Source organism: Scardinius erythrophthalmus, assembly GCF_964197995.2.
Source record: "Scardinius erythrophthalmus genome assembly, chromosome: 11".
NCBI lineage: Eukaryota > Metazoa > Chordata > Actinopteri > Cypriniformes > Leuciscidae > Scardinius > Scardinius erythrophthalmus.
Genome location: NC_138231.1, coordinates 42,369,126 through 42,393,918, shown reverse-complemented (window position 1 = coordinate 42,393,918; position 24,793 = coordinate 42,369,126). Strand labels below are relative to the sequence as shown.

The 24,793-nt window shown below is 38.4% G+C and overlaps 1 protein-coding gene across 1 annotated transcript; it reads left to right on the top strand.

The window, feature by feature from the left end:
- The first annotated feature begins 1,006 nt into the window (after window positions 1-1,006).
- gabrr1 (gamma-aminobutyric acid type A receptor subunit rho1) lies at window positions 1,007-23,783 on the top strand. Its single transcript, XM_081378859.1, has 10 exons — window positions 1,007-1,221; window positions 2,076-2,126; window positions 2,696-2,802; window positions 7,341-7,408; window positions 7,632-7,855; window positions 11,492-11,574; window positions 11,707-11,847; window positions 15,587-15,739; window positions 15,875-16,065; window positions 22,975-23,783. Exons 1-10 carry the CDS (start codon window positions 1,145-1,147, stop codon window positions 23,275-23,277), a joined length of 1,398 nt encoding a protein of 465 aa, XP_081234985.1. The 5' UTR covers window positions 1,007-1,144; the 3' UTR covers window positions 23,278-23,783.
- Window positions 23,784-24,793: the final 1,010 nt, after the last annotated feature.

Here is a 24,793-nt window from a genome sequence, read left to right as displayed (position 1 = left end):
TGTACAAGTCACACATAAATACACATGCAATGCATGTGAATGCTGAAGGAAAACAGGTTGACTCAATTGTACATTGTATATTTTCAGCCATGAAAACAGCATATGATATGCAACCGTTAAAGAACAAAGAAAGGTTTGGCTAGGTGTATACCTTTTTTACATAGGCTATATATTCAGTTGTGACATTTACATTTCAGATATTGAATATACAGTTATATTCAATGTAAAAAAATTATTTTTATGATTATTTATTTTGTTTATTTTTGTACAAACCTTAAACCAGTGAAAAGTTTGGAGACATTTATTCTTTATCATGACTGTTTCCCATTTAGAATAATAGTCCAACCAAAAATAAATTACAAATGAAAATGATTTTATGGCTGAGTGTTATTCTGTATTGGAGGTAGAGGAACATGCTAGACATTTGTTAGCTGCTTTTCCTTTACTATTTACAGCTAAATGATTTTTTTTTATAATTAATTTTATATATTTTATAATTATTGATGGAGAAAATATTTAATTATTAATTTGTTTTGGTAAAGAAATTCACATACACTCGCAAAAATGCATTAATTTCAAGCATTTAAGAAAAACATGTTTTTATGGTTTGAGAAAATATGATTTTGCTACTGATTTCCAAGTCAATTCCAATGACTAAAATCCTGTAAAGTCCAATGTATTGACTGGTCATAGCTCTTTTCGATTTATAGACTAGCCTATACTCCAAATTATCACGAATATGATTGAACGAGCTTTAAATATTGTAAAAATGTTGACTTTTAACACCTTTTAAAAAATATTCCATAGGCTACCATTTGGAGGAAACTAGAACAATGTTCAGTGTCTATACCACTGGATTATGTAAGTGTAATTCAAATAACACGTAATACCCACATAACATTACATAATATCCAGCCAGCAAATGTCTGTTTCCCCTGCAACCTGTGAAAGCCCCTCCTGGTGCAGCAGACCGCATCTCTGACCTTCACGCTAATGCACATTACCCGCACGCAGAGTGCATTAGATGGCACAGGACCTTCTTCAAGGTTCCGGCGGCAGTGCTGGTGATTTTGAGCAAAAGATTGACCTTTTTAACTGTTTCTAGAGGCATTCGCGTGCATGGCTGCATGTTGAGGCGCGCATCATGCACGCGGATGTCTGCTTTCTACTGTGCGCGTGCTTTCTCTCCACCGGAGCGCTTCAGACCTGCAGCCAAACCAGGTGAGAGCATCTCATCTACACACACACACACTCATGCGTTCATCCATTCAAACCAAATCAGGTGAGAGCATCTCATACACACACACTCATGCGTTCATCGGTTCACTCGTACGAATTGGTCGTGAGATAGCGTTGGTTATTCATGGCAAGAGTGGAATAAACGGAGAATGTAGTCGCGCTGAGACGGGATGCCGATACACTTCAGTGATGATGAGGATGGCATGATTCACTTGGTGTATTCAATAATTATTTCTTGTTTCTATAGCTATTTCTGCCATAGTTACAATACAAAAGTAAAAGAAACAATATAATACTATATATAGTATATAGTTGTGAAATATTATTCTCATTAATATTTGAGAATAATAGTAATATATATATATTTTTAAGTTTAAATTTAAAAACGAAAAAAGAAATAAATTAAATGTGAAAAAAAGCTTTGAATTTGATAATGCATTTAAATGTAGGCTACTTTTTATGATTGATGAAAAATGTAGAAAAAGAAATGTAGAACAAAGCATAGAGAACAATTTCTAGGCATTTAATCAGTTATAAACAAATTTGTGTCATTGTTGATGTGAGCTGCTTTGCAACGATGATTTCTACTAAAGCATGATGCTATTTGGATTATTCTCCAATCGTGCTGAAAAACATGATCATCACGAGTGCTGGCATCATTACAGCAAAAGGGGATATAACAAACACTAAGACCAGTGATCTCCACTGTACTTATGGGTAGTAATATTAAAAATCATGCTTACAAAAATAATTTCACAGTATAATCATGAATGTATCTAATGAGTTGTTGCTATGTTCTGATATCTAATGGTCATGTGACTTCCTGCGTTTGTCAGATTCAAACGAGAAACCAGCCGAAGAGAGAGAGAAGCTCGTAAACCTGGCAGGTACAACTACTACTGTCAAATTTATTAACATTTAATTTTCTTCTATAGAAAAAAAAAATAGGCCTACACCATATAATTTGCAAGAATTCTCAGGTTAAAGGCACCAGTACTGTTGCAATCCCGAAATGAGAGTAACATTACAATTAAAGTAATGAGAATAATATTTCAAAAATGATTTTACATGCTGAGTAGAAATAAACATAAATGCAATTGTCAGGTTTATGTTCAGTTATGGATTTGTATTTCATTGATTCCCTGCTCAGTTCCTGCTTCCGTTGATCCCTGTTTTCCCGCTTTTTTTCTGTTTACTAAGCCTTTTTTTCCCTCCATAGTAACCTATGATTTTCACCTGTGTCTCATTTAGTTTTTTGCTTTTACCCTTCAGTTTTCAGTTGTGTTTGTTGGTTCTCGTTGCATGTAGTGTGTGTTTTTTGTTATCCTGTCTTGGATATGTTCTCCTGAATGCTTTTGTTTTGATAATTGACATTTTTGACTTTTGGAATTTGATCCACGCCTTTATCATAATGTTTTTGTGACTTCTTCTACTTGTTTATTTCTCTCTTGAACAGCACCTTACTAATGAGAAGTCCAGACGTCACAAAAGCTCCCTTCACAAAATCAGAGCAGCTCCTGGAGTTAGACCACCATGACTTCACCATGAGGCCTGGCTTCGGAGGTGAGACGAGAAGAAAACGTTGAGCATACCCCCCCCCCCCAAAAAAAAAATGAAATAATGAAAAGATGAAGATGAAAGAAAGCACTGACAGATATGTTGAGAAGAGTTTCAGGCTCAGCTAGAAATTATGGACAGTTTTCTAAAACACGTTTAAATATAAACTATAAAATATATAAACAATCAAGCTTATTGTTGGTTATTCTACAGAATCAAATTTGATTAAGTGTTACATTTGAGTTTTTTAATTACATTTTATTACAAAATAAATGGATGATTACTTTTTTCTTAGATGATTTCTGCTTGCTCTAAGTATGATTTTATTGGCTTTATTTGTGGTGCATATGGACTAATAAGCAACCTGGTTTTCATTACTGCATTAATGTCAGATATGAAATACCAAGATCTTAATAAACACCACAAGACTCTGACTTATGAGGATTTGGACTGACATCACAGGCAATCAGCTTAACATAAGCTCATGGCAGATTATTACACTGATTTACTGTGGCCCTGTGCCACGAGCATTCACTTATCGGCCCGTATCTTCACTAAAGTTCACCCAAACTGTAAATACTATCCGCTCAGATCAAAACCAGATTAAGGTTTATGAAAATGGTGTCCTGAGGTGAAAAAAAGGACATTTAGGGGTTTTCACAAATTTTCTTTTGCCTTTAACAAGTTTCATGCACGTTTTTTTTGTTCTTTAAGTGCTAAAGATGAACACATAGATTTGCAAGAAATGTCTGATGGTATGGTGAGTCAAGAGATATCTGCATTTAAATAGCTTTCTAAGTTAATTAATTTGACATTTCAACTAAACCCTAGTGTTAATTGAGCTATAAAGCAGTAGACGGACAGATCAAGAATCACCTTACAATCACAAAGTCTTTAACTGTGGTTTGTAGATGATGATTGGATGGTCTATTGCAAAAGTTTTATGTATTGTCGCAAAATTTTATTTAATTTTCTGTGAGGGTTGATTTTATCTAATGTGTGTCAAGATAAACTGGAAAAGTGGGGCACTTTTTAAAATCTATTCTGATCAATTAAGATCATTAATCTTTATATTTTATGAATTAGCATGAGCGTTTCATACAGCAATTAGAGTGTGGACATTTGCTAAAAGTCACTAAATGGCCCAACAGAGAGTTAAAGTGTAGATCAAGATGCAAACAGTCTTTTATTTACACAAAGATATCCTCCTAACCTCAGGCGAAGACTAACCAAAATGCATCAGCTTAACAAAACACCAGTGCTGTGTTTGAAATCGCCCCCTATACCCTCATTCAGTATTCGCTACATTACTCCACTAATATAGTCCACTATGGTGGCAAATCAATGACAAAATTAACGTAGCGAACAACTGATGCTGGCACGTGCAAATATCTCTAAACAACACAATGCAATCATGACTTCCTGTTAATAAAGTATCTGGTAAGAATCTATTCTATATTACCAATGCATTAAATCACTTTACACATTAATATAAATAAATAAAACAAATATCATGTCTGAGTCAAGTGAATTACGGGTAATTGGACAGGCGTCCAATCACAACTGACTTCCGGAAAAGGGGAAGTAACCAATGACATTTGAGGTTATTAAAACAGTAAGTCCCACCCCTCGACTGCCAAAAATAAAAGTGTTCGAGCGAGCAAAAGCAGCAGGCGAGAGGAGATCAAGTGCGAGAGCGTGGGGAATGATGCTCGCGAGGGCTTGTATTGCGTGCAGAGGAGATGCGCTCTGTTAATTTTGTCATTGATTTACCTCCCTAGTCCATTTGAAGGGGTGAATGAAAACGAGTGAGTGAATTCGGACACTGAGTGTGCCGGAAAGGCTGTCGTTTCTGCATAGTTTGTGTTTCCTGTTTAATAATCATTTGAAACTTAGCAAACTAGCTCCAATAGTAATGAAAATTATTTTTGAACAGTGTTGATCCTGGATGTTGTCTTTCTGCGATCGTGACGACTGTAACATAAGGCTTCTCCCACTTGCATTGTGATCTGTAAACCTTCGCCTCCAAATTAATCTTGTTACCTACCATATTTATTTTAAAATCTTATATATATATCCCTCCATGGCATATTTAAATCTCCACTTGAATGCTCCTCGACGAGAGGTGGTCCTTCTGTGTCACCCTGCCAGCTGTCATAGGCTACGTGCACGTGGCCGCCATTTTGGATTTCGGATCAGCGAGTGTGCGGTTAGACACTTCCGGTTTCGCATTACGCCCGGTGCAGGGAGCCGGAGAAAGACGAAAATTATCTTTTATAGTTATTTATAGAATCAATTATCACTTAAAAATACTACTAAGATCCACATTACTATCACACGATAGCCAATGGCAATTAAATGCACGGATGCATAGTCAGATTAATGAATGAAATACAACTGTTCACGAACAGAAGATTGTATTTGACTCGTGCTGCATACACATACGCAATTACAATTATGCCTACTGTAAATTTAGAGTTACAACTACGATTAGAGTTGTTTACATAAAATACACTGTGAACATTCACACGTTTGCCCTGTGATAGGCTACAATTCGCTCCGTGCACGGCGACAGTTGTTCGAACTTGAGTGTGTGGGCCAGTACTTCCAGTGAAAACTACGGTGATCTGACAGCGAGAGACAACAGCGACCAAGTTCCATTACCACAGAGATATTTTTTCACAAGGAGTATTCAAGAGAGGTGACTTGCCTTTCAGACGATGACAGCCTCAGCTCTTCATCGTTGTATGCCGTTTTGTACCATTTCGTCACGTTACAACAGAGAAGTCAGCTTTCATGCATTCCCCGTTGACGCTGCGGTACGGGCTGAGTGGATACAGGAGATCCGGAGGGAGGACTTCAACCCGACCAAATATTTAAATGCATATAATTTTCAGTGTATTTCACCTGTGCGTTTCTATGCTTTCTATTACTGCATTTATTTTGTGCAAGTGAGATGAGTAAAGTTGATCTGTTTATGAGTTGGCTATATGAGTAAAGTTTATCTGTTTCATAAATAATAATAATAATAATCTGTCTGGTGTTTATAAGCAACACATACAGTACTACGTGTAAAATATACACAAACTTACCTATATTTGTTTGTGGTACCTACAGTAAAAAATGTAAATGTAAAATATGTGATGATAATATTGATCGAGCAATTGATGTAAGTAAAAATGCATGCAGAATTGAGAAAATAGTATTTATGGATATAAATTGTAGCCTATCACAGGGCTAACGTGCATTTAATGCAAACAACTGTAATCGTAGTTGTAACTCTATATTTAGGCTACAGTAGGCATAACTGTCATTGCGTATGTGTATGCAGCAGGAGTCAAATACAATCTTCTGTTCGTGAACATTAATATTTCATTCATTAATCTGACTATGCATGCGTGCATTTAATTGCCATTGGCTATCGTGTGATAGTAATATGGATCTTAGTAGTATTTTAAGTGATAATTGATTCTATAAACAACTACAAAAGATCCATTTCGGCTTTCTCCGGTTCCCTGCACCAGGTGTAATGCGAAACCGGAAGTGTCTAACCGCACACTCGCTGATCTGAAATCCAAAATGGCGGCCACGTGCACGTAGCCTATTGTAAGACAGTTAGCAACTCTGTTTGTTTGCCTGAGGTCGCAACAGTAACTAAGGGGCGGGGCTTACCGATAGGTCAATTAGGGCTGGAGCTGAACTCTGCAAGACGATTGGACACCCCTGATCTAATCTTAGAGAAGTGGATAATAAATGAGATGGTCCTCACTGCAGAACACGAAATCCATCTGGATCCAACTCCTCCCACCTTACATATACCTAAACCTACCCATCTCCACCCCCTGATCCCTAACCCCACCCCTAAACCTACCCATCTCCACCCCCTGATCCCTAACCCCACCCCTAAACCTACCCATCTCCACGCCCTGATCCCTAACCCCACCCCTAAACCTACCCATCTCCACCCCCTGATCCCTAACCCCACCCCTAAACCTACCCATCTCCACGCCCTGATCCCTAACCCCACCCCTAAACCTACCCATCTCCACGCCCTGATCCCTAACCCCACCCCTAAACCTACCCATCTCCACCCCCTGATCCCTAACCCCACCCCTAAACCTACCCATCTCCACGCCCTGATCCCTAACCCCACCCCTAAACCTACCCATCTCCACCCACTGATCGCTAACCCCACCCCTAAACCTACCCATCTCCACGCCCTGATCCCTAACCCCACCCCTAAACCTACCCATCTCCACCCCCTGATCCCTAACCCCACCCCTAAACCTACACATCTCCACCCCTTAGATCTGGATCCAACTCCACCCCCTGGATCTCGTGTACTGCAGTGAGGTGCTACCGTAATAAATGGATAGATTTGATGAACAGGTTATTAAGGTCTGTGGTTAAATTTAGTCATTATTACACATTTAACTGTTACCTTGATCTTGTGTGCATTGTAAAACAGTTTAAAGCTCATGGGTGTGTGCACATTTTTGCAATGTATCATGATTTAAAAAGGGAAAAATTGTGCTTGATTTCAGGTGCCGCGATCCCTGTAGGTGTTGATGTTCAGCTTGAGAGTCTGGACACCATCTCTGAAGTTGATATGGTAGGAGATTGTCACGTCTTTATGAAGATGGCTTACAGCTTTACAGCTCTTGCATCATGAATGATTGAGCGCTATCATGATCTGAATTCTCTATCTCGATCTATCATGATGATGATTTCCAAGCACCCTAGATGCATTGTCTTTTTCCGTATAGAGGGCTCTTAGGATAGAGATAAGGGAATCAGTTGTTAAGATGAATATATGATTGGACTGTGTGTTGCAGGACTTCACCATAACCCTGTACCTGAGACATTACTGGAAGGACGAGCGACTGTCCTTTCCCAGCAACACCAACCAGAGCATGACCTTCGATGGCCGGCTGGTGAAGAAAATCTGGGTACCCGACACATTCTTTGTCCATTCCAAACGGTCCTTCATCCACGACACCACCACGGAGAACGTCATGCTCCGAGTGTATCCCGATGGCAAAGTGCTCTACAGCTTGAGGTAACCAATCACACGTACACACACTGATGATCTTGTGTTACAACAAAGCTCTGACATTTGATTCAAGCTTTGCTTTTTCGCATTTAACATTTGCCCTCTCAGAACTGTGGATGCGCTCAATTTAATCCCGATCAGAGCTCAAGAAACAGATTGCCAGCCATCAGAAGAGTTATGTTACGTCCAGCTTTGCTGTATGACATAGCTGAGTCTAAACCTAATCAGTGGGAGAGACTCTGATTTTGCTCAAACAACACATCTCTGGTTTTCCATCAAAGATATAAACCAACACATTCACTTTTCCATGTTTGCAAGATCTGTCTTCTCCAGGAGGCGCTGATTCTGGTTCTTGCTTTAGACGAGTGAACGTGTGGATTAACATGTGGGAATCTGGCGGATTAATGCAACCCACATGTCTATTCAGACTCAAAGCTGGCTCATTGATGAGCTTTAATCTCACATCCGTCCCACACCCAGTCTGCTGGACAAAATGACTTTTTTCTTCTATGTACATCTCAATTTACAGTACAATCTATAAGTCAATCTGTTGTGTCAAGGCTAGCTCCTCCCTCTCAGCTGTTTGATCCAGTATCTGTACATTTATCCCAGGCCAGATGGCTGAACCCTAGGGTTTTGCGATTTACAGTGCATTCAGAACGTATTCAGACCCTTTCTTTTTGTTATTTTTTATTTTATGTTGCAGCACACTAACCACATTTCCAACACAGACGATGACCTTGAGACAAAGAAACCCTGAGCCTAAGAAACCTTGGTGTCTTGTTCGACCAGTCGATGTCTCTGGATGGTCATTCTAGACAGTTGGTACAAAAGTTTTGTTCAGCTTTGTTGTCCAAAGCTGAGATGTCTCGGACATGACATTCTCGTTTAGATTATGGTAATTCTCGTTGTTTTAACAAATCTTCTCTGAGTCGTCTCTAAATGGTGCAAAACGCTGCAGCCAGGCTTTTAACAGGAGCCAACTGAAGGACACACATAACACCGGTTTTATCCACACTCCACTGGCTTCCAGTCAAATGTAGAATTGATTTTACTTAGGTTTTAATTGACTTTTAGAGCACTATATGGACAGGCCCCCCAGAATATCACAGACCTGTTGACCCCCTTCTCCTCCCGCACTCTCCGGTCCTCAGGTCAAAACCTCCTGATGGTCCCCAAAACCCGCTTTAATGTCCGCGTGAACCGGAAGTTGCAAACGACTTTCCTCCAGTGTTGTGACGCATTTCCCAGTGAAACAGAATATTGAACAGAGGGCAGGGTTTTACTCTAGTGCTCCTCCTCTCCATCTCTGCTCATAACAGACTAACGGTTTGAGGGGAGTGGTTAAGCGTTGCCCAAACCAATTCCTCAAACCTACGTCATCGGAGAAGGTCCTCCAATGCAGAGGGGAGGGGCATTTTCAGATTTTGATTAAAGATTACGAAGCCAAAAAATTTTTTTGAGTGGATTGACTTGCATGGATGAATTGTTCACCACAAAACGATCAATTTAGGCAAACAAAGTAAATATGGTCAATTTTGATTTCATGTGGACTTTAAGACTCGGGATGTCCTGTCCTGTCCTGTCCTTTCAGGCAGTTTTAGTTGTTTGGGCTTTTATGTTTTATATTTTGTTTTTATCTCTGATAGTTTTATCTGTGTTTTATTGTTGTTTTATTTAATTTGTAAAGCACTTTGTGATTTCTATCTGTGCTAGGTGCTATATAAATAGTTTACTTACTAAAGTTTACACACTCTCAGAAAATAAAGTACATAATTGTACCTTTAGGGGTACAATGGCTTGTCACTGAGGCTGTACCCTCAAGGGTACAATATTGTACCTTAACCTTTTTGACCCTCAAAAAGGTACATATATGTACCTTGAGGTCCAATAATAAGCCCTATGGGGTACGTTAGTGTAGATTGTACCTTGGCGGACAGAAATGGACTCCTAATGTACCCCTTTTTCAGACAGTGCAAAGAACTGAACAAAACAAGGTGTCTATCTATCTATCTATCTATCTATCTATCTATCTATCTATCTATCTATCTATCTATCTATCTATCTATCTATCTATCTATCTATCTATCTATCTATCTATAAGGAAACAAAATGAGACAGGTGCAAATAATCAGAAACCAAAGAAAAATAACAAGGCTAAACTGAAAGGAATCACAAAAACAGACAAATGAATTAAAGCTATGTTCACACTGTCAGTCCAAATCCGATTATTTGTGTATCCGATTGGAATCTGATTTAAATTATTGACTGTGTATCGCAACTGTTCAATGATGTTGTGTTGGTAGTTATATGCCAAAAACAACAACAACAGAAACATGGAGGGGTTTGCAATACAGATGTTTATTCTGTGCTGTCGTCTCCGCCGGTCTCGAAACATGTCTCTGTTGTATTGCCATTTTCTGCACAAACACAGCATTGTTTCTGCAGAGACTTCAGGCATGTTTCCTAACGACATCTCACGTTTACATTTTACGTGGTGTGAGAAACTCATGCGGAATTTCCAGAAATTCGATTTTAATACGATTTCAAACCACATATGAATGTAGCTCAAGACGGATTTATAAAAATCGCATTTAATATTTTTTGCCTTTACACTTGATCAGATTTCAATCAGATATGCACAAAAATCAGATTTGGATTGACAGTCTGAACTAGGCTAAAAAGACAAGGAAACCAAACATAATCCTGACAGTGTAAAATGAAGGGGTCTGAATACTTTTTAAATGTATTGTAATTTCTCTCTTTATATTTATACTGTACCCTAAATTGCCCCTATTATGCAGGTGTACATGCATCAAAGGTCAAAAAACACTTTAATTTTCTCATAATATACACTGCACATCTCCACATTGTTCAATGATTCTCAAACGACTCGTCAGATGAATTAATCTCTCTAAATCCCTCCTTTCCGCGAGCAACTCTGCTCTGATTGGCCAGACGGCCCAGTCTGTTGTGATTGTCGTTTATGGTCTCTGCATAAACAACACACTGTTTCATTCATTTAGCTTTATTTTGGTAAAAGGTATACTGTGCATTGATTATGTCTGGAGAGAGTATCTTCTCTTCTCAGTCCTGATGCTTTGCTTCAAATTACAGTTATGGACCAAAGTTAATCTCAGCTTTTAACCCATTTTTACCCAAGTTTCTAAAGTCAAAGATGACGTTTGCAACCCAAGCTCAATGGAAAAATGTTAATTTCAGCTGGAAACTGCTGTGAATTTTATATATAGGAACGTTTTTTGGAGTTAATAGAGGCATGCTTTTTTCTGGTGTAATAAACAGTTGATTACTGGCTGTGAAACTAAAAATAATATCATATTGCATGATCCTAGATGATTTCAAAGCCCATTTGTTAACAGGACTCCTCCCCCAATGAGACATGCAGGATTATAAATGAAATAAATTAATTTTATTTTATTTGCGCATGTATTTATATTGCAAATTGTAATAATTAAATAATTCCATGGACATTTTTTTTTGGATGAATATGAAAATTCATCACAGGGGGGAAGGCTGCACTGCTGTTAAATTCCTGACGGGGCTAATCCAAAATGCTAAAATAAATAAGAAGTGTATTTGTTCTATATATCTGTGACACAAGTTTTAATACATTCTCAACAGGGTCACAGTCACAGCGATGTGCAATATGGATCTCAGTCACTTTCCGCTGGACACCCAGACATGCTCACTGGAGATCGAGAGCTGTGAGTCTAAACACAACATTTTCAGGACTGAATTAAACATTTCACAGAGTAATGTGACAAGAGTAAAGCAGAAAATTCAGTGTTCATCTAGTGTTTGTGAGTTCATATGTATCTGTGTTATTTTCTTTGCAGATGCCTATACTGATGACGACCTCATGCTGTACTGGAAGAGAGGAAACAAATCTCTGCAGACGGATGAGAAGATCTCTCTGTCTCAGTTCCTCATTCAGGAGTTTCACACCACCACAAAACTAGCTTTCTACAGCAGCACAGGTACTGATGATCGGATCTCCGGCACAGTTAAAGCACTGGCTCCTGGAGCTCCACCAACAGTGCACGTTTTAGATGTCTCCTATCTTGAAGTCTCTACTAATGAGCACGAGTTGAATCAGCTGTTAGATTAGGGAAACATACAAAATGTGCAGAGTTGGTGGTTCTCCAGGACAGGTCTGTCACGTTTTTTTAAATAACCGTTGATTAATTGGTCATTTAAGGTAACCGCAATTATTGCCCACCATTAGAAGACACAAGGGGGCGCTGCATAGTGCCTTCAGACCCGTACTTCCACCGGTCTCGCTCTTAACGGATTACACTGAGCAATTACGTGCGTTATGTTCAAATGACATTGCCCTGTTGATTTATCCATCATTTTGAGTCATGGCAGCGCAATTATTCAACAAAGATGGATTTAATTTCGAAGCCTAAAACGATAACGCTAACCTTCTCACATTTTGGTTTTAGAGGGGTCCTATAATGTCCTTTTATGAAGTCTTGATTTAGTTTTTGGGTTGTACTAGAATATGCTTTCATGCTTCATTGTTCAAAAAACATTATTTTTCACATATTTTACATTATTACAGCACCTCTCTCCCCAGTCTGGCCTGAACGCGTTATTGATATCAGGAAGCAGCGTAATACACACATGACGACAGGAGGGTGTAAATGGAGTTACCCCTCCCACTCCTGCTAGTTTTACTGAGGTCTCTTATCCCATGCGAGTTGGCCATTATTATTACAGACGTCCTGTGGTAAAATGACATTACTCCATCTACCCTTGCTAAACTAATTCCGTCCGAATAGGGCTTTAGACAATGATCGTCGGCCACATCTCATAATGGTGCCAGCCCTACTCCAGGCCCAGGGTTGGGAACCACTGAGTGTCTGAACTGATCCTCCACTAATCCCACTTTAAAACCACTACTGATCAGTCCTACATTGACAGCTGTTGCCCTCCACATTGTCCCATAATGTATGTTGCGTAATACCATAATTCCTTTAACAATTTCTGGTTGTTAGAGCAGTTAAACTATTTGGAGACTCTATTTTTATGTCCTGTAAAACTAACCACAACGGCATGGCTTCAACACTTAAAGATGGTTAAGTAAAAGTAAAATGTAGGTATCTAGAGAGAATATATCCCGGGAAAAAGGAAACCCTCGGGATAAACAAAGACACTAAAATAAGCGTAGATGCCATTCTTCTTATGATGTAACAAGTACATCAGGATTTATGGGAAGTGTTCCCGATTCCAGCTGACCTAATCTATGCAGCCTAACATTGAATTATAGAAGTCTATAATGTATTATCTGTATGCTAGGTCAAAGAGATGTGTCTTTAGTCTAGCTTTGAACTGACAGAGTGTGTCTGCTTCCCGGACGATGGTAGGAAGACTGTTCCAGAGTTTTGGTGCTAAATAGGAGAAGGATCTAAACAGTATATTCTTTTATCAAACCTTCAAATAAATCGAAATTCCATGATGTAGATTATGCTGATCTGTATGATTATTACATTCCCAAAGTAAGAACATTTGCAATGCAAAACTACAATTAATTTATTTACTGAATCAGATGATAGTGTGATAGGACTGTAAGTAAAGAGGTTACTAGACAGTAACCCTGAACTTATCTCTACAGGACACTGGTCCTCAAGGAGCAAATTTGGACACCCTTAACTTACACTTATGATATCACTTATAATTGCTTTCAAAAGAGACTTTTCTGTTTAAAGCTTAAAAGTGAGAATCAAAAGGGGACACTTTGTCAGAACGCCATATTGGCTTCACTCTAATAGTGCTAAAACATCAAATCAAATCAAATATGAACAAAAGGTCAGCATGAAATGATAAGCCCTTCCATGCATATGTTTAATTAAAAAAAATAAAATGTTAACTTCATATTTTGTAATCAGAATGTCATAACATAGCATAATCTTCCGGTGAAATGACGGACATCTCTCTGGTGACCTATGCTGGACTTCTCCAATCATTTGGGTACTTTCCTATAATCCACGGCAAGCTTGCATTCAGATCTGCCTCCATCAACCGCCGGATAACACCATGTCCCGCTCTACACTTCTTTTTCTTCTTCAAAGAACAGTTTTACTTGGATACTTCATGATAGGGAATCAGCGGCTACTCGTTCCATCCTGATTTTAAGTATAATTCTTAGTGCGATTACATATTGTATATTGCAATTTACATCAAATTGAATTCACACAAATCGTTCCATTTGTTTGAGAAACATGCTGAGAACAATCTAGGGTCAGACATAAACGTTTCCACGCTGCAAAAAAAAAAAAAAAGTGTAAAAAGAAATCTTATGCAATGTGAGGAGATCTAAATGCAACACCGCAATCAACACTTTTCCTTTTCATTTCGATTTAGTTTAAAGGGATAGTTCGGCCAAAAATGATATTAAACCCATGATTTACTCACCCTCAAGCCGTTCGAGATGCATATGTCAATCATTTTTCAGACGAACACATTTTCAGTTATTTTAGAAAATGTCTTAGATCTTTCAGTGGTTATAATGTAAAGCTATGGGGTCCACTCCTTCAAGTCCCAAAAATGTGTAATGTTTATAAAGTTTTAAATATGTATATTTTTATGACAAAACCGCACGGATTACCCTCAGAAGGTCTTCGTTTATCCCCCTGGAGCCGGATGGATTACTTTTGTGAAGGATGCATGCACATTTTTGGGACTTGAAGGAGTGGACCCCATTATAACCACTGAAAGATCTAAGACATTTTCTAAAATAACTGAAAATGTGTTCATCTGAAAAATTATTGACATATGTATCTCGAACGGCTTGAGGGTGAGTAAATCATGGGTTAAATATCATTTTTGGCCGAACTATCCCTTTAAAGGTGCAGGATCATTTTTAGGGCATTAGCTTCTTTGTTCATTTTGCTGGCATTCTGCTTGAACAGCAGGGCTTTTCAATTCTGTTCGTACCGGGGAGTTTACTTCCAACCCTAATTAAACACTACCCTGGTAATCCAGAGTTCTCGCGAGAGCACAAGTTGAATTTGCTCAGTGAGTTACTCTGGTGTCAAGTAATGATGCTCATTAAATATGCCCCTCGATCTGAGCTGCACCAATCACATCGGGTTATCTGATATAGGCGGAGCTAAAGATGACGACAGCGCTGTGACGTCGAAGTCATTAGTAAACATTGCAAGATGGCTCTGGATGAACACCAGTTGTTTGAAACGGCTTTGGCTGCTACAATGAACGAGTTAGACTTGGCTTTTTATCTAAAAGAGGAACAGAAGACGGCGCTCGAATCGTTCCTTTGCGAGAAGGGCGTTTTTGCTGTTTTGCCGACCGGATACGGAAGAGTCTAATCTATAGTTATCTCCGCTGCTAGCTAAGCGTATGGGGTTTATTGTTGTGATTGGTCGTAGTGTTATCCAGTTGTGTGCAGTGAGATTTTCAAATGCACGCTTGGTGCCGCCCCTCGAGCTGGACGATTTTCATTAGTCGATGCCAGAGCATTAATCTTTTAGATTTAGGTCTGGATTTCCAGGCTAATTAAACACATCTGAACCAGCTAATCAAGGTCTTCAGAGTTCCTCCATTATTACGGGAGGGTGTGTTTGATTGGGATTAGATCTGAACTCTGTGGGGCGCGGCCCTATGGGAATAGGATTGAAAAGCCCTGCTGTACACCATGATTGTTGGTGCTTCGACTAAAAGTGCACACTTGTCCCCTTCAATCTTCTCCTGCAGGTTGGTACAATCGTCTGTACATCAACTTCACTCTGCGGCGTCACATCTTCTTCTTCCTGCTTCAGACGTACTTTCCCGCCACTCTGATGGTCATGCTGTCATGGGTGTCCTTCTGGATCGACCGACGAGCCGTTCCTGCCAGGGTTCCTCTCGGTGAGATGTCTTCAATTAATTGCGTAACTGCAAACCAAGTCAAGTCACACACACCCATACACACTTGCCTGCCCCAAATGACACATTTGGCAGCATGCACTTTTGAATAGACTGATCAGACTGATCTCTCTGTAGGCATTACGACGGTGCTCACCATGTCCACCATCATCACTGGAGTGAACGCCTCCATGCCCAGAGTCTCCTACATCAAAGCCGTGGACATTTACCTGTGGGTCAGCTTCGTCTTCGTCTTCCTCTCTGTGATAGAGTACGCCGCTGTCAATTACCTGTCCACGGTGCAGGAGCGCAAAATACAGAGCAGCCGGGTAAGCTAAGCTAAGACAGTTTAGTTCAGTGGCGGCTTGTCCATAGGGGGCGCTGGGGCGCCGCCCCCATCAACATTTCAGAAATTAACATGTGTAAAAAAATATAATAAAATGAAATAAAAAAAAATAAAATAATAGTTTACTCATGTGCCGGCTGGTAGTAAGAGCCTCAGAATGTAATAAAAACTGTCTTTAATCGATTAACTATTTACTATGTTTTTCAATACGTTTCATGGGCGAGGGACGCCGGACACATGGGTGTCTATGTGAGTACACAAATTCTCGGGCAGCATGTGACCTGAAGCTGGTCTCTGATTGGTTTCTTAAAGATCCTCCTCGGGGCGCAAGTCGTTGCGTCCCTGGCCAATCATAATTGGATACATGTTATTTTATCCAATCTGATTGGTTCTCGTCACCTGTCATTCAACTGTACGCGGCGGAAAATAACCATCCTTGCCTGCTACTACGCTGATCACTTTTTATTACACAATGGCAGCAGTTAATCCAAATTCTGTTATTTATTTACAAAAAAACCCTTTCTCAATACTTTCGCTTGAAGAAAAAAAAAAAAAGATTAAGGATCTTGGACCGGAACAACCAGATTTACACATCCAGCAGCAGGCAAGTGACAGAGGACGAAGCATGGTAACGTTAAGTGTGTGCGCCATGGTGATGCAGGATTGACTGACAGCAGATGAGCTCTGACACGGTGGGCATCGCAGTACAACAGCCACGTTACAACAAACAAATGCTAACTTATGAGACGTTGAAGAGAGACAGGAATATGATGGCAGACATCGCAAACATATGTTTCAATGTGCAGTTTTTTTACATATAACGTACGTCGTCTTTTTGTCTGGTACTATAATCTTCACTAAGTTAGCTAAACACTAAGTTAGCATGAGTTTTATTTATTTAATATTTATTTGACAGGGACAAATGCATAGAACATTGCTTTATGAAGAATACAAAGTAGATGCCATGCAATTCATAAAGCTTGTCTGCTGAAGGAAGCATGAAGTGCTCTAATGTCCTGGATGTCCAGAGTCAATGCAGCCGTCTACCAGGACATTTAGAGCACGTCAGGCTTCCTTCAGCAGAAAAGCTTTATGAAGATGCTTTATGAAGATGAAGATGATTTTCATTTTTCAGCAGGATTTTCACCTGCCCACACTGCCAAAATAACCAAAACCTGGTTCAATGACCATGGGATTACTGTGTAACTACTACAGTGTGATTTCATGTAATATTCTAATTTTCAAAAATTTTGTTTTCGTGGGTTCCATAAGCTGTAAGCCATAATCATCAAAATTATAACAAATCAATGCTTATAATATCTCACTTTGCAAGCAATCAGCCTTTTTTATAAAATTAGTTTCACATTGAAGAATTCCTAAAATAATTTAACTTTTCCATGATATTCTAATTTTTGGAAAGGGTCTGTATAAAGGAGAGCAACATTATGTTCAAGTAGGAAACATGCTTTTTGTTACTACTTTGTTGGTCTGAAATGTAAATAAAAAGAGATCAAAATAGCTTTTTAGTTTCTGCTTTGTATTTTGCCCCCCCCCCCAAAAAATAATTATCACCAGCCGCCACTGGTTTAGTTATCATTTATTAAGCTGTACTTGTTCTGCGGTTAATACAGCATTTTAGCTAGGCATGTGCCGGTATCAAATTTTCATGCTGCGATTAATTGATTGAGCTTTTATCACGGTATACGGTATTATCACGGTATTTTAATTGCTATAATTATTAAAGGTTAAAAATGAACAAATTAAATTAAATATAATTTGGTTTTCATTATAATTAATTATGACACAAGTAAAAATATAATACAAATGTAATATAGTGCACATATTTAGCAAAATACTCCTCTCTAAAGCTATCAGTCAACTACGTGTTGGTCATTAAATGGCTTTCCTGAGGTAAATGTAACTTCTGTGACATAATTGTTCACCTGCAGTTTTATTGACCTCTTTCCGTGGTTGAAAAACACTGATTGATCGATATTATGTATGAGGCATAAATAATACCTTTCGGTAAGTTACTGTATCTTTAAATAAAAAGTAACAGATGATCGGTTTACTTGAACTGATGCGCTACTACAGCGATCTGTCACGTCACATTTACAAGCACCAAAACGGTATTTATTGTCTGAATTTCGTAATAAAATGGACAGAACATGAGAGCTGAGAATTTTCAAAAGTAACCTGCTCTGTCTAGTCTGTCGGTGTCAGTGTCCTCTTTGCTCCGCGATTTTTCTCTGAGTGAGAAAATGGATGTGGCGCGAGAGATTGTGAAAAGTGTCGATTGCGTGAGTCTCACACTGAGGGACCTGTCTTGTTAGCTACTACAGATGTGCGAATCATGTCTAACATCACCAAAATCTGCAGTTAGAAATAAATCATCCACCCAGAATGTCACTTTTATGACTTGGCCCGCCTGACCGGTGGATTAACCGTAGTGTCCGCGGATATAACTGCGACCCGCGCATCACTGTCGGCTACAAAATGTTGAATGTCAAATATCAGTCATAATCAATAAACGTAATTTCTTATGTTTTTTTGTATCAATATTTATTTATTGATCCTAATTAATTTCATTTCAAATACAGTTTCTGATTGTTATTTACATATAAAAACACTTAGCCTATGCTATTAATGATCAAGGATCGTATTTAATGGAAACTCAAGGATCGTAGGCTATTTAATGGAAACTCGTCTTTACCGTTAGTAAGGTGAGGCAAAAGAATGAAGGATAAACTGAAATTCACGGCACTGACGGCATTTCAACACAACTTCTGCGCACGTACTTGAAGGCTGCTATTGGATCATCGAGGCTAAACATCATATTATGCGACTACCAGTGGCGTAACGAGCCAACACCGGGCCCTTAAGCAGGATTATCAAGGCGGGCCCCCCTACTACAACACGTGATGACCCTACGCGCACAAAAAAAAAAAAAAAAAAAACAAAACAAAAAAAAACCTGCTGGTGACGGCGCACCATAATAACACATTGTTACTGTTACTGTCACTGCTATATACACATAGGCCTAGGTCCAAATACATAAAAAAAAGATGCTCGCTTACATTATAGCTGCATTTTCCAGGCTTTCCTCTGTGCGAAGTTGTCGATCATATCCTTAATATATCATATCCTACCAACGGTCGCTTCAGGTGCATTACTTGCTTCACTCTCTTGCTCCATCTCAATCTCGATCTCCCCCTGTGTCATCTTTTTAAAGAAGCTTCCTATTTTCCTATTGCTATTTTTGTTAATTTATTAATTAATTTATCAAATTCCTCTTTTCGTTTACGCTTTTGAAAGCCACTTTTGTGTTTAAAATTTGACGACTCCATATCTGTCTCAAGTTCAACGTTTTTTACTGTTTTGCACGCAATGCGCATGTTCACCCGGGGATTCCCCAGTCCCAATTCGAAACAAATTACACCAAATTCATCATTGTTCGTTTCAAACATTTATTTAATGATCAGTCAAATATGTTGTTGTCATTATTTATTCAAATCAATTCGCAAAAATTAAAATGCGATCAGACTAAAAGTAGTAAAATGCGATAGGGGGACCTGGCTGACAATCAATATCTTCCAGCAACGCGGGCGGGCCCCTGATTGGTCCGGGCCCGTAAGCAACCGCTTACCCTGCTTACCGATAGTTACGCCTGTGGCGACTACGCATTACTTTACGGAGAGCTTACAACCAAGGCCGTAACCAGGGTTTGAAAATTAGTGAGGTCCGGGGTGAGGTGCAGGGCCGGATTAAGAATTCAGAGGCCCCTGGCCACAATCAATGTCTTATGCCCCCCCTTAGGTAGGCCAAATGTATAGTTTGTCCAAGGACATTTTAATTTTGCATTAAGAGTTTTAGTTTACTGACTTAAAAGGAACTTTGTTGTACTATGCTGGAGTAAAGTTCATAAATGATCGATCTTTCCCATAGGATTTTGTAAAACTATGTTGGGTAAACCTCTGTCCCTCTAGGGGGGTTCGGGGGCATGCTCCCCCGTAAGAAAATTTTGTACATTTTAAGGTTAAATGCATCAATCTGGTGGTCTTTGAGAGCTCAAAATTAAGAGCTTCAACGGGCTTCAACCCATGAACTGTGCACAAAGAAAAAACATTGACTTGTACCTGGACATTAAAGGGGGCTCAAACATATTTTTTAGTTATGATATGGAGTTTCAGTCTACATTACATTATAACTGGTGTTTTAGTATGCCAAACAATTAGTATAATAATAATATAATAATGATTTAGATAATTATTCCTATTAAAATCCATATAGCCTATAATGAAAATGAATATTTCAAAAGTATACTTTACATTACACTATAGGAAAATTACAATACTTTTGTCCTAATGTCTTCACTTGCAAGAAATAAACTCTTTGATCGCGTGAGCAAAGTGCGCACTTTTCTTTAAATCACGCAGCACAAACATAATGCCCATATAGGATACTTAAATTCTTGTGCTGTTTTATAAAAGCACAAAACCATATCACGGTTTCGATATTAGTTCGTTGGCAAAATATAACGCTAGAGACCTTTATGTTAGGCTATACATTTTACATCTCATGTGTATTGGGAAAAGGGAGAAGAGCGAGTTCGGCAAAAGGCGGATTCGAACTCGAGTCGAACGCTTCAAAAGCTACTGAGTTTCAAGCACCTCACGCACGCCCAACGACCCATGCCACTGTAGCTATTTAGTAGAAGGTGTCTTTTTTTTGCTAAAAAGACAGGCACTTAGTGCAAATTACGCTCCATTATCGGAAATGTAAAAGAAAAAAAAAGTTCATTGGCACTTTTTGGTCATTTCATGAATTACAAATTGACATCAAATGTTGTTGCATCATGCTTGTAGTTTCTTTTGCGCTTTATTTACAAATTATAATAAAGTGACATAAAGCGCTCTGCCGCATTTTTTATAGTCTATGCTTACAACACGCTCTCAAGCCCCGTTCACTGATCTACCTTCTCGCAGCGACATAAATTGCAAACACACATGACGCGGTTTAAACGGCTAATTAATCATTCAGAGAGCTTGACATTTTATTTTTGAATATAAAAAAATGACCGAGGTCCAGACCTCGGTGACCTCATAGCTGGCTACGGCCATGCTTACAACCTAGGGGAGCGCGGGGCACAACGTAACACGGGGCTAGTTGTAGCACACTTGTTTTAAAGACTTCCACACATGCTAGGATGACGAATCTTGGTGTATTTACTAGTTGCCATATCAACACTATATAGAGAAAAAATTGCGCCAAATTTTTTTTTTTTGGAAGATATCCATAGACATTTATTAAACCATAGCAAAAGTCAATTTCTTAAGTTAATTTTTCATCTCTATTTTTTGTGTTTATTTAAAATTAGACAAATCTGATATTATTTTAATCTCCAATATGGTATTTAACACTTGATATAGTTCTGTAATGCTTCGCTAACTAGCAGAAGACACTAGCAGGGATTAAATCTCAGTTGTGCAGGCGGGGCATGTTGTCACACTGGGTTACAATGTGCCCCTATTAGAAATATGCTATTATATTCTATACTTTTATTAATTTTATTGAGAAAACGTGAGAAAAAGGTGAATAAAGACTGAGAGTCAATGTTCAGAAATTACTAATTATTAATTTGTTTTGAACTATGTTGTATAGCTGTTTTCCTGTGTTCGTAGTCAAAACTCAAAAATGAGTTTATTAAAAATTGCCATTATTTTATATGAAAGAGTTTTTTAATTGTATTTTATTTAGAAAATATTTTAGTTTTTCTTGTATTTTTTTTATTAGATCGGATATCATTTTAAGCTGTCATATGTCATGTTACAATGTACCCCACCTATGGGGCATGTTGTCACATTTCACTTCCATTCTTTCGGGGTATATCCAGAAAAGACTATACACTGTATTAATAAAACAAAACCACATAATTGTACTAGACATGTGGGAAATGAATGTGGGAAAAAAGAAATACTCGAGTCTGAACCATAAGTAGATTTACACAAACTGAGAAAGTCAAAAAGTGTTACTTTGTGCCCCGCTCTCCCCTACTAGCTACGTTCTGCCTTACGAACAAATGGTGCAACGGAATAAAGTACAGAGTTAGTTACAAACAAGCTAGTAGTTACTAAGCCTCTAGTGTGGACTTTACGGTCCAATTTAAGAAAGAACTTACGAACGGCTGGTGCAACCCGACCCTGGCCACCAACGCCAGACGCCCAGATCAACCTGACTATCATCCCTTTTCCCCTTCTACTTCATCCTTTCCTTATTCATCCCCAACTCTCCTCAATACATAATTTTTAACTGAACAAAAACCCTGATGAAAAACACCCTGATGAAGGCCAGTGGGCCGATACGCGTTGGTGTTTTTTACATTTTTTAGCCCTCTAATAAAGTGTTTTGTATTACTTTTTGTATCTACTGAGTGCCTGGACTTGGATTATTTCCTACGTTTTTTTCCATAATTTTTAACATTCATGGTTGTGGCGTGGTCCTTGCTCGTGAATATTAATGTAATGCACTACTATTTTACTTTCATTTTATATTTTAGCTGTTGTTGTTATTCTTTGTTTTACATATCTGAACTGTCCCACAATGCCTTAAATTTGTCTTGTGCTTTTTGCATAGTACTTGTCTGTAGTTGAACTAAATAAATAATAATAATAAAAAAAAAACAGCAACAACCTGAAGGGGGACATTTTCCGAATCATACAAAAGGCCAAATTTGATACAGTAGGCTTAATAGGGATACAATAAACCCTTAAGAATTTCCCAGATATGTTCTTTAAACTTTTTTTCGTAAGAAGAAAATTTCACCTGATCAGTGTGATTTAAATTCAGAGTATGTACTGTAATATTACATGTAACATGTGCTTGTATAATCCAGCAGTTGCCGTGTTCCTGTGGGATGACCCATCCTGGTCAGATGATGATGATGAGCAGCAGCTACAGTGACATGGACATGATGACCACGGGAAACTACGGCATGTCGGAGCTGAGCGGGGACAAACAGGAGCAGTTCCTGGTGAATCTGGTCCTGGATAATGAGCAGGGAACTCAAAGACCTACTGTAACCTCAAATAGCAGCTTATTAATAGACACTCATGCCATAGACAAATACTCGCGGGTCATCTTCCCCGGAGCGTACTCGCTCTTCAACATCATATACTGGTCCATCTACCTGCAGTGACTGCTGCTTAATATACGAGTCTCGGGAATGCAAACTACCAATGAAAAACTATGTTTGTTCTTTTTTATTATGTTGCAACATGTAATACATTTTTGCCAGTTAGCAATAAAAGAATATGTTACTATATGTGGGCAGTTGACATGACCTGTCATTACACATTCTTATTTATATCATTGTTAGGATGAATAGCAAAAAATATAGATTTTTTTTCAATAAATATCAAATTGCCTATTCAGATAGTGGTTTGTTTAGCAATTTCAAGTAAATTTCGGAAATTGTACCTCACGATAAACTGGCAAATACAGAAATGTTTCAAATTGTTCAACATTGATCATGGGTAAGAAGGTACTATGAACACGCCACTCATCCTTCCACAAGGAAATATGATTTACATATTTTTCTTGATGCAGCGAATGGGAATCATGTGTCATGATCCGATCATGTGTCAAAATTAGCTGAATACCTTGAAATGTACAGTGTGTTACATTAAAATGACTGTGCATATTATTTGCATGTAATTGCTGAGTGCGTATTATTTATAATCTACATGAAATATCCATACTTTATTTATTATACCTCAGAACCACTGAAATGAATTTGTAAACGTAAAAAGATAAAAAGAAGGTGAAAACTAGACTTACTTGAAAGCAAAAATTGCAGCTTTGAGTGTTTTTGGTCACTATTATGGCCATATGGAATATATGCTGCTGACTTCTCATAGAGATTTACATTATTCCAGATTGGATTGTGGCCTGGGCCCGGTGGCGACAAAGAGTAAAAAAAAAAAAACTTTAGTTAAAATCATAAACTAATTATCATTAAGGGGTTCCTTAACAGTCCCCCTGTAGTCAATAATTATATCCCTTAAAACTCGTCTTTAATTACCAAAATTACATTTAAACGTTTTTTTTTCGTTTTCGAAAACCTTCATGCCTTAAAGGAGAACTCCGGTCAATTTTAACATTGAGCTCATTTTTTTGTACATTTGGAGTGCTGTCAATACAGAGAACAACTACAAAAATCGGTGTTGCCTACACCGAGTTATTCTATTTTTAAAATTTGCACCCTGTTGACTTCAATGGGGCAAGTACTAAACCTGCTTTTAGCCTCTTAACATCCTTGATGTGTCATTACAAGTGCACAGAAAATGTGAGTGATTCCTTCAGAGTGAACACGGGTGAATCTGACTGCAGTAGATGTAAAAGATATGTATAAAAATGAAGTTATTTAAGCCAGCGCAAATACCTGTTTACATCCTGTTTTTCGGTTGAAGTCCAAAGTAGTCGATTGCCGAGTTCACGCGCGTGATCATAGGTAACTAAACCTATGCGCGTGAACTCGGCAATCGACTACTTTGGACTTCAACCTTCAAATTTTAAAAATAGAATAACTCGGTGTAGGCAACACCGATTTTTGTCGTTGTTCTCTGTATTGACAGCACTCCAAATGTACAATAAAATGAGCTCAATGTTAAAATTGACCGCAGTTCTCCTTTAAAATAGCTTGAATGTAACTC

Coding starts and splice junctions, on each gene's coding strand:
- gabrr1 (XM_081378859.1), top strand. CDS start 1,145: ATGCACGCGGATGTCTGCTTTCTACTGTGCGCGTGCTTTCTCTCCACC. Junction 2,127..2,695: donor GAAGCTCGTAAACCTGGCAG/GTACAACTACTA, acceptor TCTCTTGAACAG/CACCTTACTAATGAGAAGTC. Junction 7,409..7,631: donor CCATCTCTGAAGTTGATATG/GTAGGAGATTGT, acceptor TGTGTGTTGCAG/GACTTCACCATAACCCTGTA.